The 17,755-nt window shown below is 38.8% G+C and overlaps 1 protein-coding gene across 2 annotated transcripts in view; it reads left to right on the top strand.

The window, feature by feature from the left end:
* The window catches only part of STX17 (syntaxin 17), a 79,571-nt gene that overhangs the window by 16,276 nt on the left and 45,540 nt on the right, over nucleotides 1-17,755 (top strand). For both annotated transcript variants that reach the window (XM_084621607.1, XM_084621606.1), the window contains exon 3: nucleotides 10,717-10,782. In XM_084621607.1, coding sequence (XP_084477733.1) covers nucleotides 10,717-10,782 — 66 coding nt within the window. The remainder of the gene's footprint in view (nucleotides 1-10,716; nucleotides 10,783-17,755) is intronic.

The following is a 17,755-nucleotide window of genomic DNA, read 5'->3' as shown; positions in this document are numbered from 1 at the left end:
AGAAGTTATTTTTCCTCCCTTGGTATCCTGCTATCAATTGAATTGTCTCGTTAGACTAACCTCACACTTGATAAGGCAATTCACATCTTTTCATGTTTCAGACAAGCAGCCGTGTTAGTCTGTATCCGCAAAAAGAAAGAGTACTTGTGGCACCTTAGAGACTAACAAATTTATTTGAGCATAAGCTTTCATAAGCTACAGTGAAGTGAGCTGTAGCTCACGAAAGTTTCATATCTTTTCATGTATTTACACCTGCTCCTGTATTTTCCACTCCATGTATCTGATGAAATAGGTTCTAGCCCACAAAAGCTTATGCCCAAATAAATTTGTTAGTCTCTAAGGTGCCACAAGGACTCCTCGTTGTTTTTGCTGATACAGACTAACATGGCTGCCACTCTGAAATCTGTACACTTGGGAAGTTTAGCAAAAAATCACCACAGGTATTAGCATCTGTTAAAGCTATCTAGACAAGCATATGGTGACTTTCCAGTGTCTTGACTGTTGAACTTGCTAAAATTCTGTAATGTAGACAAAGCCAAAAGTTTCTAATGTAAAAAACAAGGAGAAGGTTTTTACAGTACCTTTAATCATGACATTGGGTCATTCCCATTTACATAGATGCCAAGGACTGGCTGTCCTTAAAAGTGAGTTTTACGGCCCCAAAGATTGAGACTTTCCATTTAGTGTGTTAGGTCATTGTTTAAGACAGGGACTCTGATCCTTGGCGACATCTGGTAGTCCAGGTTTTTAATCCAACCAACACTTAATAGTTTCTTTTAACATGTACAGTGCTTAATATTGCAGACGAAACACGTAAATGTCCTAATTCATACTTAAAGTCTAGGGCATGTGAGAATTGTATATTCTGTGCAAACCAGTGGATTTTAATAAAAACAATTATTTGCTTGTTGGAACAAAAACCTGGATGGTTGGAGATCCTCGAGGACATGAATTTGTCCGGTATGATTTACATTTTGAACTATATTTTGCAGAACCTGCAAACTTTCAGACAAGTCCTGCTTGTTTTTTGGGCAAACTTATTTTTTTTTGACCGCTAAGTACTGTCACGCACACAACCTCCCCCTCCCTCCAGCATAGCCTTCTCTCGTGTGCAATATAGAGTGCAATATAGAATGCGGGCCTGTAATCTCCGTGGTTAGCACAGTATACAAGCTTGGAAGCTCTAAGCCCCATGCTTGAGGCCCTGGATGTATTGTTGCCTTTTGTAGTGCCCGAGTAAAAATATATTTATTTACTCAATATGAGTGTGATAAGCTTAGGAATGTGTAAGAGTGTGAGATAGCATGCTGATGAGCGAGTGAGACTTGACATGTCTGCATTTACAGAGATCTGAATACAGCAACTTTAACTAACAGGATATAGTACTTTATGTCAAAAGTACTGGATATCACCAAATTTGTTACTCGTTATTTTAATGCAATTGCTGATGTGATGAATTTAACAAAAATTGTAAGTACAAAAATATGTGGAAAACATTTTGGGGACTCTGAATAACACTGGAAGAATGATTTCAGAGTGGTAGCTGTGTTTGTCTGTATCAGCAAAAAGAATGAGGAGTACTTGTGGTGCCACAAGTACTGGAAGAATAGAAAAACTCTTGGACGTTGACAGAAAAATATAGCAATATATACAAAATTGAGGCCAACATTTGGAGGGAAAAAAAAAGTGTGTGTGTGCGCGCTGTGACAAAGTTCCTGCTCTACCTTGGTGGGTCTTGCGCTTATTGGTGGATTTGCTCGCCTTGGAGCTTCATGGCAGCCCTCAGCTTGGCCGTTTTTCTGAACCCACAGTCCAGGTCGACTCCTGTGTCTGACCAGGAGTTGGGAGGATTTGGGGGGAACCCAGGCCCACCCTGTACTCCGGGTTCCAGCCCAGGGCCCTGTGGAATGCAGCTGTCTAGAGTGCCTCCCGGAACAGCTGTGCGACAGCTACAACTCCCTGGGCTACTTCCCCATGGCCTCCTCCCAACACCTTCTTTATCCTCACCACAGGACCTTCCTCCTGGTGTCTGATAATGCTTCTACACCTCAGTCCTCCAACAGTCCGCATTCTCACTCTCAGCTCCTAGTGTCTCTTGCTCCCAGCTCCTCACATGCACGCCACAAATTGAAGTGAGTTCCTTTTTAAAACCCAGGTGCCCTGTTTAGCCTGCCTTAATTGTCTCCAGAAGGTTCCTGATTGTTCTGGAACCTTCCCTGTTACCTTACCCGGGGAAAAGGGATCTACTGAGCCTGTGGCTAATATATCTGCCTTCTATTACTCTCCTATAGTCATCTGGCCCGACCCTGTCACAGCGCCTAATGTTAGTCCCTAGTTGGGCACCTAAATAAGTTACCTAATTTTCAAAAGTGCTGCGTCATTTTTACAGTTTTGCTTTTCAGTGTACAGGCACACTTGAATATTCAACTTTGACCCTTCCATTTAAGAAACGATTTCTAAGGCTTTGAAGAATTATAAACTTTCAGAAGGTCTTACTGTAGATGGAAGTTTTATGAGTTAATAGGATTTCAAATATGGCCTTTCTGGATTTGTAATCTCATCCCATGTGTTCTAGGCCGGGGTGCCCAACCTACGGCCTGTGGACCATACACGGCCCACTAGAGCATTTCAGAAGTCCCGTGGCCTGCTTCAACACAATATACTAATGGCCGATTCATTAACGTTTTGTCATGTTTACATCATTTTAGTTTTCACCATGTGTGTAAATAGATGATACTGTACATAGGTTGTTTCTATTGAAATTCATATGAAACAAGCTGAACTTAAAATATAAATCAATACAGGTGACTTTAAATCTTATTAAAATGTGTAGAATCTGTTTCACAACGTTGTGCTTAGGTTTATGTGGCCCTCCTGTTTAATAAGACTGGATACCACTGCATTCGACAATCAGAACAATAATGCATTAGCTGGAATAGCTTTTTAATCAAATTTTTATATATCTCTCTATAATTTTTGACTGAAATAAATGTTAGCGCCAGCAGTCTTGCAAGCTGTCAGTACCAACAACTAAACTGTTTCCTATAAAATATTTCTTGTTGAATTACATTTTAACCATATAAACCCATCACCCCTTGGGGTAAAAAGATAACTTTGTAGAATCTCGTCTTATTTATTTTGCAGGTTACTTTTAAGCAAAAATAATTAATTATGCCAAATTGCTTAAAGCAGCAACATTATTTACTTATGATGAAGGCAATGTCACTAACCTCATTTCATGGATATTGATTTAAACCTTAGGTTCCAGAGATAATCCAGACAATTAATCTACTAAATCACTTGTTTGAAGAAAATATAAAATCAATGAATAATGAAGTTTGACCTTGAGACCACCTGTTAGAATCTTACTTCTCAAAGATGATAAAAATAATGTTTTGAATTCTCCTTATAATGAGGGGTTCTGAGAATCTAAACCAATATATGAGTTTGAGAAGGCAGAAATTAGCGCTTGGTCTTTCTATTCCTTGTCAGGCTGTCTTGAAGGTCACATTGTTTTCTAAAACACACTGCTTGAATATGAAGCTCTCTTACCCCAAAACATATTGAATGTAATATTTAACATGAATATTTCACACAGAACCTTTCGGTATGAATATTTCATACAACACCCTTATAAATATCAAAATTTGTGATAGTCTCAGGTAGATCAGCTGTGAGAACACTAGGAGAGATTGAAGAGTATGATACACTGTGTGTACATATAGACTAGGGGTTCCCAAAGTTGGTTCGCGGCTTGTTCCGGGTAAGCCCCTGGCAGGCCGCAAGAAGCTTTGTTTACCGTAGACACTGGGAGCTGCGAGCAGCCGTACCTGTGGGTGCTCAGGTAAACAAAGCGTCTCGCGGTCTGTCAGGGGCTTACCCGGAACAAGAAGCGAGCCAAGTTTGGGAACCCCTTATAGAGAGGAAGTATGCTCTTGTGGTAAGGGCACAGGATAGGGAACTGGGAGATCTGGCTTCTCTTTCAACCATGGACTTCTGTTTGTGACCTAGATCAAGTAATTTATGGTAGAATTTTTTCAAAAGTTTTTGTGGGCACAAGTGACTTGGTGTGTGCTCCATTTGGGGCTCAGGGCATGTTTAAGGTTACAGGGGATTTTCAGAACAGAATTTGAGTTCTACCGAAGGTCACTGAGTGTTCTGGAGGGTTAGTATTCCCAGTGGTATTCAGTAATCACTGGGCCCAATGTGCTTGAAAAAGTTCCTCTTAAGGCAGTGACACAGTTCCAGCAGCCTCTGCATAATAGAATATGGTCTTTTGCAGTGCACCTCCCCCAGACTTCCTGACTGGAAGCTAAACAATGAGGTACTTTTGCCAGAACCACACTCTAGAGCAGGGGTGCTGGAACAATTTGTATAGTGGCGGTGCTGAGAGCCATTGAACCAAACTGTAAACCCTGCATATGATGGAAACCATTTCAAGCCAGGGGGTGCAGCAGCACCCTAGCACCTATGATCTGGAACATGGTTAAGTAGAATTTTCAAAAGTGCATGGGATAGGACAGGACAGAATGGAGACAGGAGACTCTTAGGTGTCATCATAGGTTGTATTTCTAGGTGGAGGCTGAACCAGTTGCTGGTTGCAGCCCAGAACCCATCTAATGTGCTACATGTCGAGATGTGAAGGAAAAAGACTAGTAGGGCTGTCAAATGATTAAAAAGATTAATCATGATTAATCGTGCAATTAAAGAACAATAGAATACCATTTATTTAAATATTTTTGGATGTTTTCTACATTTTCAAATATATTGATTTCAATTATAACACAGAATACAAAGTGTACTGTGCTCACTTTATATTTATTTTTGATTACAAATATTTGCACTATTTAAAACAAAAGAAATAATATTTTTCAATTCACTAATACAAGTACTGTAATGCAATCTCTTTATCATCAAAGTTGAACATCAAAGTTGTAGAATTATGTACAAAAAAAATTGCATTCAAAAATAAAACAATGTAAAACTTTAGAGCCTACAAGGCCACTCAGTCCTATTTGTTGATCAGCCAATCGCTTAGACAAACAAGTTTGTTTACATTTGCAGGAGATAATGTTGCTTGTTTCTTGTTCACAGTGTCACCTGAAAGTGAGAACAGGTGTTTTCGTAGCACTGTTGTAGCCGGTGTTGCAAGATATTTACATGCCAGATGTGCTAAAGATTCATATGTCCCTTCATGCTTCAACCACTATTCCAGGGGACATGCATCTATGCTGCTGGCTGGTTCTGCTTGATAACAATCCAAAACAGTGCGGACTGATGCGTGTTCATTTTCATCATCTGACTCAGATGCCACCAGCAGAAGGTTGATTTTCTTTTTTGGTGGTTTGGGTTCTGTAGTTTCCACATCAGAGTGTTGCTCTTTTATGACTTCTGAAAGCTTGCTCCATACTTCATCCCTCTCAGATTTTGGAAGGCACTTCAGATTCTTAAACCTTGGGTCAAGTGCTGTAGCTATCTTTAGAAATCTCACATTGGTACTTTCTTTGCATTTTGTCAAACCTGCAGTGAAAGTGTTCTTAAAATGAACATATGCTGAGTCATCATCCGAGACTACTATAACATGAAATATATAGCAGAATGCAGGTAAAATAGAACCAGAGACATACAGTTCTCCCCCAAGGAGTTCAGTCATAAATTTAATTAACGCATTATTTTTTAAATGGGTGTCATCAGCATGGAAGAAGGTCCTCTGGAACGGTTGCCGAAGTACCAAGGGGCATAGGAATGTTTAGCATATCTGGCACGTAAAATACCTTGCAATGCCGGCTACATGACCTATGTGAACACCTGTTCTCACTTTCTGGTGACACTGTAAATAAGAAGTAGGCAGCATTATTACTGAGCTAATTCAGTTCAAACTGAATGGAAGGATAAACAAAAATAAATCTGCGACTAGGGTTTTTGATTTCAAAAGGGCTGACTTTCAAAAATTAAGGAAATTAGTTAGGAAAGTGAATTGGACTGAAGAATTTATGGATCTAAAGGCGGAGGAGGCCTGGGATTACTTCAAGTCAAAGCTGCAGAAGCTATCGGAATCCTGCATCCCAAGAAAGGGGAAAAAATTCATAGGCAGGAGTTGTAGACCAAGCTGGATGAGCAAGCATCTCAGAGAGGTGATTAAGAAAAAGCAGAAAGCATACAGGGAGTGGAAGATGGGAGGGATCAGCAAGGAAAGCTACCTTATTGAGGTCAGAACATGTAGGGATAAAGTGAGAAAGGCTAAAAGTCAAGTAGAGTTGGACCTTGCAAAGGGAATTAAAACCAATAGTGAAAGGTTCTATAGCCATATAAATAAGAAGAAAACAAAGAAAGAAGAAGTGGTTAAACACTGAGGATGGAGTGGAGGTTAAGAATAATCTAGGCATGGCCCAATATCTAAACAAATATTTTGCCTCAGTCTTTAATGAAGCTAATGAGGATATTATGGATAATGGTAGCATGACAAATGGGAATGAGGATATGGAGGAAGATATTTCCATATCCGAGGTGGAAGCGAAATTCAAACATCTTAATGAGACTAAATCGTGGGGCCCAGATAATTTTCATCCAAGAATATTAAAGGAACTGGCACATGAAATTGCAAGCCCATTAGCAAGAATTTTGAATGAATCTGTAAACTCAGGGGTTGTGCCGTGTGACTGGAGAATTGCTAACATAGATTCTATTTTTAAGAAAGGAAAAAAAAAAAGTGATCCAGGTAACGACAGGCCTGTTAGTTTGACATCTGTAGTATGCAAGGTCTTGGAAAAAATTTTGAATGAGAAAGTGGTTAAGGACATTGAAGTCAATGGTAAATGTGACAAAATACAACATGATTTTACAAAAGGTAGATCGTGCCAAGCCAACCTGATCTCCTTCTTTGAGAAAGTAACAGATTTTTTAGACAAAGGAAACTCAGTGGATCTAATTTAGACTAGATTTCAGTAAGGCGTTTGATACCGTGCCACATGGGGAATTATTAGTTAAATTGGAAAAGATGGGGATCAATATGAACATTGAAAGGTGGATAAGGAATTGGTTAAAGGGGAGACTGCAGCAGGTCATAGTGAAAGGTGAACTGTCAGGCTGGAAGGAGGTTACTAGTGGAGTTCCTTAGGGATCAGTTTTGGGAGCAATCTTATTTAATCTTTTTATTACTGACCTTGGCACAAGAAGTGGGAGTGTACTAATAAAGTCTGTGGATGACCTGAAGCTGGGAGGTATTGCCAATTCAGAGAAGGACCGCGATATCATACAGGAAGATCTGGATGACCTTGTAAACTGGAGTAATAGTAATAGGATGAAATTTAATAGTGAGAAGTGTAAGGTCATACATTTAGGGATTAATAACAAGAATTTTAGTTATAAGCTGGGGATGCATCCATCGGAAGTAACGAAGAAGGAGAAGGACCTTGGAGTATTGGTTGACCACAGGATGACTATGAGCCACCAATGTGGTGTGGCTGTGAAAAAAGCTAGTGCAGTATTGGGATGCATCAGGCGAGCTATTTCCAGTAAAGATAAGGAGGTTTTAGTACCATTATACAAGGCACTGGTGAGACCTCACCTGGAATACTGTGTGCAGTTCTGGACTCCCATGTTTAAGAAGGATGAATTCAAACTGGAACAGGTACAGAGAAGGGCTACTAGGATGATCCGAGGAATGGAAAACCTGTCTTATGAAAGGAGACTCAAGGAGCTTGGCTTGTTTAGCCTAACCAAAAGAAGGCTGAGGGGAGATATGATTGCTCTCTATAAATATATCAGAGGGATAAATACCAGGAAGGGAGAGGAATTATTTAAGCTCAGTACCAATGTGGACACAAGAACAAATGGATATAAACTGGCCATCAGGAAGTTTAGACTTGAAATTAGATGAAGGTTTCTAACCACCAGAGGAGTTAAGTTCTGGAACAGCCTTCCAAGGGAAGCAGTGGGGGCAAAAGACCTATCTGGCTTCAAGATTAAGCTCGATACGTTTATGGAGGGGATGGTATGGGATAACATGATTTTGGCAATTAGTTGATAGGCCCAATGGCCTGTGATGGGATGTTAGATTGGATGGGATCTGAGTTACTACAGAGAATTCTTTCCTGGGTATCTGGCTGGTGAATCTTGCCCACATGCTCAGGGTTCAGCTGGTCACCATATTTGGGGTCGGGAAGGAATTTTCCTCCAGGGCAGATTGGCAGAGGCCCTGGGGGTTTTTCACCTTCCTCTGCAGCATGAGGCAGGGGTCACTTGCTGGAGGATTCTCTGCACCTTGAAGTCTTTAAACCATGCTTTGAGGACTCAAACTAGCTCAGACATAGATGAGAGGTTTATTTCAGGAGTGGGTGGGTGAGATTCTGTGACCTGCATTGTGCAGGAGGTGAGACTAGATGATCATAATGGTCCCTTTTGACCTTAATGTCTATTAGTCTATTATCTCCTCTAAATATAAACAAACTTGGGGTTTGGCTGAATGAGAAGTAGGACTGAGTGGACTTGTAGGCTCTAAAGCTATGTATTATTTTGTTTTTGAGTGCAGTTACCAACATATTTAAGTTGCTCTTTCACGATAAAGAGATTGCAGTACAGTACTTGTATGAAGTGACTTGAAAAATACTGTTCCTTTTGTTTATCATTTTTGCAGTGCAAATATTTGTAATAAAAAATAATATAAAGTGAGCAGTGTACACTTTGTAATCTGTGTTGTAATTGAAATCAATATATTTGAAAATGTAGAAAAACATCCAAAATATTTAATACGTATCAATTGATATCTATTGTTTAACAATACAATTAAAACTTCAATTAATCACGATTAATTTTTTTTGAGTTATTCGTGTGAGTTAACTGAGATTAATTGACAGCCCTAAAGACTAGTCTTCCTTTCTTTCAGAGAAAGAGGTGGTGACAATATTCTCTATATAAGGTTTGTGATCCAACTTGACATTGACCTCATTGTGAATAGACTCGTTGTATGTGATGAGCAGATTGGTGACCTGGAGAGGGCAACATGCAGGGACCACATCCTTTCTCTCCCCATCAGGCTCACTGCTCCAGTCATATTAGCCACCTGGGTTCTTTCAAAGTACCTTTTGAGACACCACTAGTATATTAGATATTATAATGTACAGTGTAATAGCACTCTTAATGTGTAAAGCAAAGCGTCTCCGCATTTCTTTTGGGAATTATAAGGAGCAGTAAATGCTTTTTGAAGAAATTCTGTGATCGTGTAAATTTGGAGAACAATTTTTTTCATGGTTTAAGGATATTGAATTGATGTGGCAAATTACATTGTTACAATCAGTTGAATAGTGTTTTGTTTTTTTTTTAAAGAAAATATAGTGTAGGTCAGCTTTGTCATTATTTAATAGATGGCATAAACTGCAAAATTTAGGGTGTTGGTTCAGTCCTTTCTCTAATTTTTGTTAAAGAACAATCACAATGATTTTATTGGCATAATGCGTTATGCAGGTGTTGCTTATACTCATTTTTTTTTAAATTGTCCTTCTGACTTAATTTAATTGACCTCAAACTATTATTTTTTTTTCTTAACACTATGCAAAATCTTAGTATGAAGGACCTTTTCTCTCTAACGTACTCTCTAAATTGAAAAGTAATTCCTGATTCCTTATATGATGGTTAGGAGACTCAGGACCTTGGAATATTTTAAGTTGATCTGGTCTCCACAATTAAAAATAACACAAATAAAAGAGGGTAGATAAAATATGCTATTGAGAGTATGATTTATGAAGAGATTGAAAGAATTAATGTTAAATAAAATGGCAACTCACTTTTTTTTATTAAAACCCATGCTGTCATTTTGCTCTGTCATTTAAATGACTAAAAATGTTCATACATGATCCTGTATTTTCTTTTATTTCATTTAATACATTATTCAACGTTTTAATTGTATATACCAAGAATCTCAAACTGTATTGTTTGCTGATAAAATTCTTTTTTGTTTAGAGATTTGCTTTTGTGGTGTGAGTGTCTATATGGTACCTTTTTGTGAATTGGCAGTAGCAGTGATTGATTTATTTAACTGATGAAAATATGATGATTTTGATATCCGAGGTATTTATCATTTCAGTAATTGCTGTGACTCCAGTCCTGTAAAGAATGCTGCATGGATGGCCCCTGCTGAAGTCAGTGGGGCTTTGTGCATGTGATTGTCTTTTCAGGATTGGGGCCCATGTTTGTAACTGTTTTAAAATATTAAAATTAAATAGCATGTACAGCCTCTTGAGAGGAACATAATTCTCTTTATAAAAATAACATCTGGTAGCTTGTTGTTTCATATCAGGCATGACTGGTACAGCTCTTCCCCCACAGTATGCATCCAATGAAGTACGCTGAAGCTGACGAAAGCTTATGCTCAAATAAATTGGTTAGTCTCTAAGGTGCCACAAGTACTCCTTTTCTTCTTCCCTCTATGTTCTTCACTAGTTGCTGTCATCTCTCTGCTGTCCATTAGTGGAAATATACTGTAACATTACCAGAACTCTATTAAGTCTATTTGTTGTTGAGAACTAATACAAGGTCTCTGGTTATGTTAGGATGAATGAAAATATAGTGAACCAAATTAGTCCCTCGTGAAGGTCCATTTACTTCCCTGGCTTTAAACCAGGAAGAGTTTGGCCCCTTTATTACTGTAAACTACAGAAATTTAAAATAATTATTTTATTCTTTTCTAGCAATTATACAGAGTATTTTTTCTTTGTGTAGTATCAGAGATGCAGACTATGGGACAGATTACATGAAGAGCACATCAATGCAGGACGTACTGTTCAGGTAAGGATATTAAAGTGGCTATGTGAAATTAATGGGATTAAATGACTTTTTATTTAGTGCTAGATGGGATAGGGAGGGATTTTGATAGGGATTAATATTTTATAGGCACCTGTTACTGCTTTACTTTAAAGTAGGTTTACCCAAAGTGTGGCTGGAGGGGCAAATGTAGCCATAGGCTTTCTCTCCTTGTAAGTGCAGAAAGAGAACAAAGATGATCATCGACAGTGTTTATTGCCAGCAAACTCAAACCACAAAATGTTTCTATTAATCTAACAAGATACAAATGCAAGTAAATTTTGTGGCTGTGTGCCCTTACTTTTGATTTTTTAAATACTGTGTGTATGCATGCAAATCTGCAGCTATGTGTGACTCTTAGCACCTGACAAATTATTAATGCAGTCTTGTGTACTGCAGAGTTTGAACATTGGGTTATCTTACGTTATAAATGTAATTAGAACATAGCAATTGTTATAATGGAACAGACATTGGCTCAGTTTTCCAACATAAATAGACCTAAATAGATTATCCATATTGGATGTTCAGATCTGCTCTTAGATGCATAAATACCCATTTTGCTTGCATAAGTGTCAAAGGATCATGCGGTGTGATTCAAATAGCATGGACACCTGTGCCTATACGAAGGTCAATTAACTTCATGTCCAGTCAACCTTAACTCTTCCTTTTGTGGAATGTCATGAAAGTTTTAAAAAAAAAACCCCACATTTCCTAGATACAAAACAATACAAAGTAATATACATGCCAGAGAGTAACATCCATCCAGCTAACAACCCATCATCCAAGGAGCCTCATTGATTGATATGTTCTTAGTAGTCATTTCTAAGTTCACATTTCTAATACTACAAACCTTACCTTAAAATGGGTTATGGTCCCTTATGAAAAATAAAAGGATATTAAAACCCACAGTCAGAAGTAAAAATTAATCACAAAGGAACAAATGGCCTTAAACAAAGGGCAGAGTTAAGGTTGTGTGGGTGTCATCTTGAGTCCATGGCTGAATGGGTATGGTTTGCAAGTGATGGAAGGTTTATCATTGTCTGTGGGCAGAGATGTGAGAGGTGATATATGTAGAAAAGTAGTTTTATTCTGTGTTTCCAGGTTTTGGGAGGTTTGAGTTTGGCATTATTATGTTTTATGTGATGTCTTTCTGATGTTTGACGATGAAATAACAGCACTTGATTCTTTGTATACTCCAAAGTTTCTTCTGGAGGTGGCTGCAGAATCAGACCCTTAGAACAATAATGGAAGCTAGGCTCCTGCCAAGTAGTCACCTATTTAGCCACAACTATGTTAAAATTGTGCTGCAGTATACTTTTTAGAGACAGTTGAACAGTCATGGTAGAAAGGGCTTTACGTGGAGTTCTAATTTTCTCTATATCACTCTGTTACAGTTTTATCAAGATGACATCTACCAGTTGTAGACTCAGAAATGCCACCTGTATTAATAAAATGTGAAAAATATTTACAGATAAAATCTGTAATACAAAGGAGTTTTTTCTACTGTATCTGTGACTATGTAATATTGGGGTACCGTTTTCACTTAAAGCTAACCCAGTGTCCTTACTTTTTTATTTAATTCTTTTATGCGTTCATGTTTTGATGCTGAAAGGATAAGCTATGCATTAAAGTGATATACAGTCTGATACTAACAGCCCAGAATAAGTATTGGGATCCATGCAAGCAAAGAATAGACTAGGACTTGTTTTAATTAAATAAGTAAGGAGTCTGGAGTACTTGATAATAAATTATATGACATGTAGAATGTGTTTGCTGTAAGCTGTTTAAATGTTTACCAACGGACTTGTGTTCTGTTTGTTTGCAAAGAAATCAGATTAATTATTGTGATACCAAATGTTCTCTGCAGCACACACTTTGCTCTCAGAATTAGATGTTGTAAAAATACATTAGGAATCCCTAAATCAATATTGACCCAAGGCATCCGCCCCAGGTTTTAGACAAATATATGCACAGCCACTCTACATTTAATCCATGTGCGCATAATTAGCCATTTTTCTGAATTTTCAGTTTACACAGAATAATTACTTTTATTGTACTTTAAATCTAGACGAAAGTATAATAGACGTATAGGTAAGTATAAATATGTACCTCTTACTCCTGGTAAACTGAATGAGATATTAAAAAAACAATTTTAAAAGAAAATTTTGCCAATGGGTGAAAGATTTGGGGAAATATTATTTTGCAGAAAATTATGCCATTCCTTTCAGAACATTAAGAAGGTAGCTCTTGCATACAGTGTCCTCCGTTTCTGAAATAGTTTTGCTAGATTTTTTTCCCCTTCTAATATACTGTTACAGGGCATGCCTGCCCTGTAGTGCCCCCTGTTGACTCAGTGTCATGCTGTGTGCCCTCCCTGTTATAGTTTTGCTTCATTTGAGGTGGGGCTCAGCCCCCGGCTGAGTCATTTTGAGTTCAGTTCCCTTTCAGGATATCAAGTACAAACAAAAGACCGAGCCAATGCAAAGTACTCTCTCTCCACTTGGTCTCCTCTTGACCCACCCTAGACTCAGTTCCTTGTGTGTTCTGGGTTAACTGTCAGGCTCTCAGAGCCCTGACTCCCAGGCTCTTTCCCTGGAGTCCCCTCAGTCTCCTGAAGACTCTCATTCAGGGCCTTGCACAGGAGCCTACCAACTTTCTGTGGCTCCACACCCTTCATACTGAGTTCTCAGCCCTTTTAAAGAAATCACCCAGCTGATCAAGTCCCGTTTGGGGGGTGGGGATGGGTGGGAAGGAATAGTAGCTAATCTGGAGCAGATCTGACTGAGCCCAACTACACCTTAAGGGTCAACCAACCATGTGACGCATATCCTAGGCATTCTGTACAGCTACGGGGCAACACATAATAACTTGGTAAATTTTGCTGAGGAGCTTGCCGCAGATGTGTTCAATGCAACAGATCATTAATAGTCTATCGTAAGTTTTAAGAGGACTCAAAAGGAACAGTACAACAGCCCAGTGAGGTGTTATTACAACAGATAAATGAATGCTCCCAGTTGGAGGTAAAACATTATATTATCACTATCGTAGCATATGTAAATTGTTGAATAAAAAGGAAAAAATGCCAAGGATGGCCTGTCTAGCTCCAGTCCATTTCCAACCTAGACTTGCACAACAGGTCAACAGGAAAGTCCTGCTTAGTGAACATGTGCAAAAGAGAGAGCCTATTTTGAACAATATACCAAATAGTTCTGAGATATGCTGTCTTTAAAATGCAATTCTACTCTGAAAACTAATTTGAAAATTTTTGCTTAATGCTTTTTCATTCATAAACTGAACACACCTGAAGTGAAAGAATTTTTTTCCCTAGCTGTCAGCCCTGTGAACTCAAACTGGGCTCTCTCTTTCTCATGTATCTTCAACCGTAATAAAGATCCTATAGGACAAATTATGCCCTCTGTTACACCTCTGCAGTGCCTTTGTCTTCAAATGGAATTTACATTATTCTTCAGTTGGGTTATACAGGATAGGTACACCAGCAGGGCATGATTTAGCCTGAGGAAACTTTTATTTTGCAATATATATTGTACATTTTTTGCCTTTAACAGTTTAGATACAAGTGAGTAGCAACTGTGTATTTTTTTTTTTTAAATTCTTGTATGTTTAGAATTTGTTTAAAATTCTTGTATGTTTAGAGGTTGGGATTTTCAAAAGTACTCAATGTTGTTTTTAGTTTACTCCCATTGTTGTGAATAATAAAACTCCCTTTGACTTCAAAATCCCACTCATAATCTTTTCATTGTCTTAATGGTCTTCACTGATTTAAGACCAGTTTCAGAGGTTAGTGTCATCTGGTGTAACAGACATTTTCCCAACTTCTTTAACGTGTAAGTTACATCAGCTTGAAGGCACTTAGCAGTCTTGCGAACTCCCATGATTTTATTGGGAGTTTGATAATATGTGGGGGTTTTCTTAAAGCACCAGTGCCTGGAGTCAAATGATTACATGATAATCTCAACTTTTATTTCAATAAAAGTAAGTTTCCAGTCCTCATGATTGCAGAGAAAAAAGCTTGAAAACATGAACCCTAAAGGCATAAAACCAGTAGTGAAATAAAAGGAACCTCAAATTTATTATTTTTTTTAAAAATCATGATTTTTTTCAGTCAGTCTCGAGACTTGTGGGAGGCCTGACTCTTGTTTTTTGAATGCTTGTAGTTAACAATACTGGGTTAGATTCAGACTTCCTTAGATTTGCATCCATTTATCAGCTTGTAACTTGTATCCCTTAACACATCAATTTTGAAATAGGCCTAGAAAGTGTAAGGAATACTTTGGACAAATTCCACAAACATTTAAAAAAAAAAAGAAAAAGGAAGCGAGCATTGTGACAGGAAAAGCACCTAAAGGTGTAGGTTAAAATACACCCTTCTCCTCTGGCTCTTCAACAGGTAAATTCCACCAGGTTAGACTCCCTTAGACTCTGTGGGTCAAATTCCAAGGTGATATATAAGCAGGGTGGATTTAATTTAAATCGTGATTTAAATCACTAGTCAGGAAGACTCGATTTAAGCATGGTTTTCTACATAAAAGTGCATTCTTGTTGGTTGTTATAACCTTAATACATATTCTTCACAACTCAGAGATAGATGTAGGTTTAATTTTTAGAAGGTACACACTATACATTTTTAAATAGTGATTTATTTTGAAAACTTTTTGGATTAGTTTTACAGCTATATCAGAAAATGAATGAGTGTTTGGTTATTTTATTTACCAAAAGTAATTGAAGCAGATATTTATGAAGTCATTGGGAGGTGAACTATTTCCAATTCAAATAACAGGTTAATCATTAATATTTGAAGGATTTTCTTGCCATGCTGTATTAGGAGGAAAACATCACCAGACAGACATTTAAATTGTTTTATTTAACTAAAACAACAACGTTAAGTATTCTGGATATTTTTCTTCAACAGCAAACATATAATATTTTAACAAAAGAAGCATATGTCCCTCGCTTCTCACATCTATTGCCAGTCTTCTTTTCCTTGTCCTATGTATTCTGCCCCCAACTATCTGCTATTCATTGAACTTTCTGAAACTTTGCACTTTTAGAGAGAGGTAAGGGATTGACTCTGTACACAAATTTGCGGAGGAACAATAGAGTTGAGGTCTTTTATTTCTCATCTTTATATATTACTTATTTTTGCTGTTAACAAGCATGTTACCTCTGGAGAACAAATCCACAGTTTGAGAACTGCAAAACTAAGCATCTCGGATGGTATCATCTAGACTGAGCACTGAGTTCCATTGGGTAAATGGAAAGATTAACCTAAATAATCTATACAGAAGACTCTGGAACCCCATAAGATTGGGTCCCTAATCCATGAACTATTGGAACTCATTTACAAAACTTTTGTTAAACATTACATGAATATATTGTCTCATACTATAGAATTTATAAACCCTATTCCATGATAAGATAGCTTTGAGCTATAATGTATCTTAATTAAAACTATCTTTAGATAGATTTTTCCTCAAAAAGCATTTTATCAAAAAAATCCAATTTTTAAATAAAAAAATCCAATTTTTTTAATTTTAAAAATAATTGATTTTGACCCACCCTGTATATAAGGGCATGTCTACACTTGCAAAGTTACAATGCCGGCAGTTACAGCACTGCTCAGAGAGTGCTGAAGGGAAACCGCTGTTGTGTGTTCCCATTCTCAGCTGCCTGCACAATAGCTTTTTCACACTTGTGGAACTTGCAGTGGTATTCGGAGTGGTGCAGTCTGTGCGGCTATCCCACAGAGGACCTCTTTCTCTTCCGCTGCTAAGACTTTGGGAAGGTGGAGGGGGTCGCGGGGCATCCTGGGTCCTGTCCTAGTGACCCATGATGCATTGCTTTGTATCCCAGAAATCCTTGTGCTTCCATACGCATTTGGCGCCATCTTTCTGTGGTTTGTGTATTGCGTGCCCTACCTCTTCGGGCTGCAGGAATGGATCCCCAACTGCTGACTAGTATGCTGGTTGCTCTGACCAACATGTCACGAGAGGCAGTGGAGTTATTCCTTAAACTACAAAGGCAAGAGGAGTGCAACATTGATCTTGCCACGCGTAGTAGCTACGGCATGAGATTGCTTGTGGCATTCACAGAGGTGCTGTCCACAGTGGAACACCGCTTTTGGGCTCAGGAAACAAGCACTGAGTGGTGGAATGACATCGTGGTGCATGTCTTGGATGAGGAGCAGTGGCTGCAGAACTTTCGGATGAGGAAAGCCACATTCATGGGACTTTGTGATGAGCTCACCCCAGACCTGTGGTGCAAGGACACGAGAATGAGAGCTGCCCTGTTGTTGGAGAAGCGTGTGGCGATTGCATTGTGGAAGCTGGCTACTCCAGACTGTACCGATCGGTCGCTAACCAGTTTGGAGTGGGAAAGTCGACCGCTGGAGTCATGTTGATGGGAGTGTGCAGGGCCATTAATCGCATCCTGCTCCAAAAGATCGTGACTCTGGGCAACGTGTGTGACACTGTGGATGGCTTTGCACAAATGGGCTTCCCTAACTGCAGAGAGGAAATAGATGGCACGCATATTCCAATTCTGGCACCAGACCACCTAGCCACCGAATACATTAATCTCAAAGGGTATTTCTCAATGGTTCTCCGGGCGCTTATGGATCACCGTGGGTGTTTCATTGACATTCACTCAAGCTAGTCCAGAAAGGTGCATGACACACGCATCTTTCGGAACACTGGCCTGTTCAGGAAGCTGCAAGCAGGGACTTTCTTCCCAGACCAGAAGGTCACTGTAGGGGAAGCTGAAATGCCCATTGTGATCCTGGGAGATCCCGCCTACCCCTTAATGCTGTGGCTTATGAAGCCATACATGGGGCAACTTGATTGCAGCAAGGAGTGGTTCAACAACAGTTTGAGCAGGTGCAGAATGACTGTTGAGTGTGCTTTTGGCCGTTTAAAAGCCCGCTGGTGCTGCCTCTATGGGA

Source organism: Lepidochelys olivacea (genome assembly GCF_965140295.1).
Source record: "Lepidochelys olivacea isolate rLepOli2 genome assembly, chromosome: 2".
NCBI lineage: Eukaryota > Metazoa > Chordata > Testudines > Cheloniidae > Lepidochelys > Lepidochelys olivacea.
Note: the sequence above shows the minus strand (reverse complement) of the source record. Positions and strands in the feature narration are given on the sequence as shown.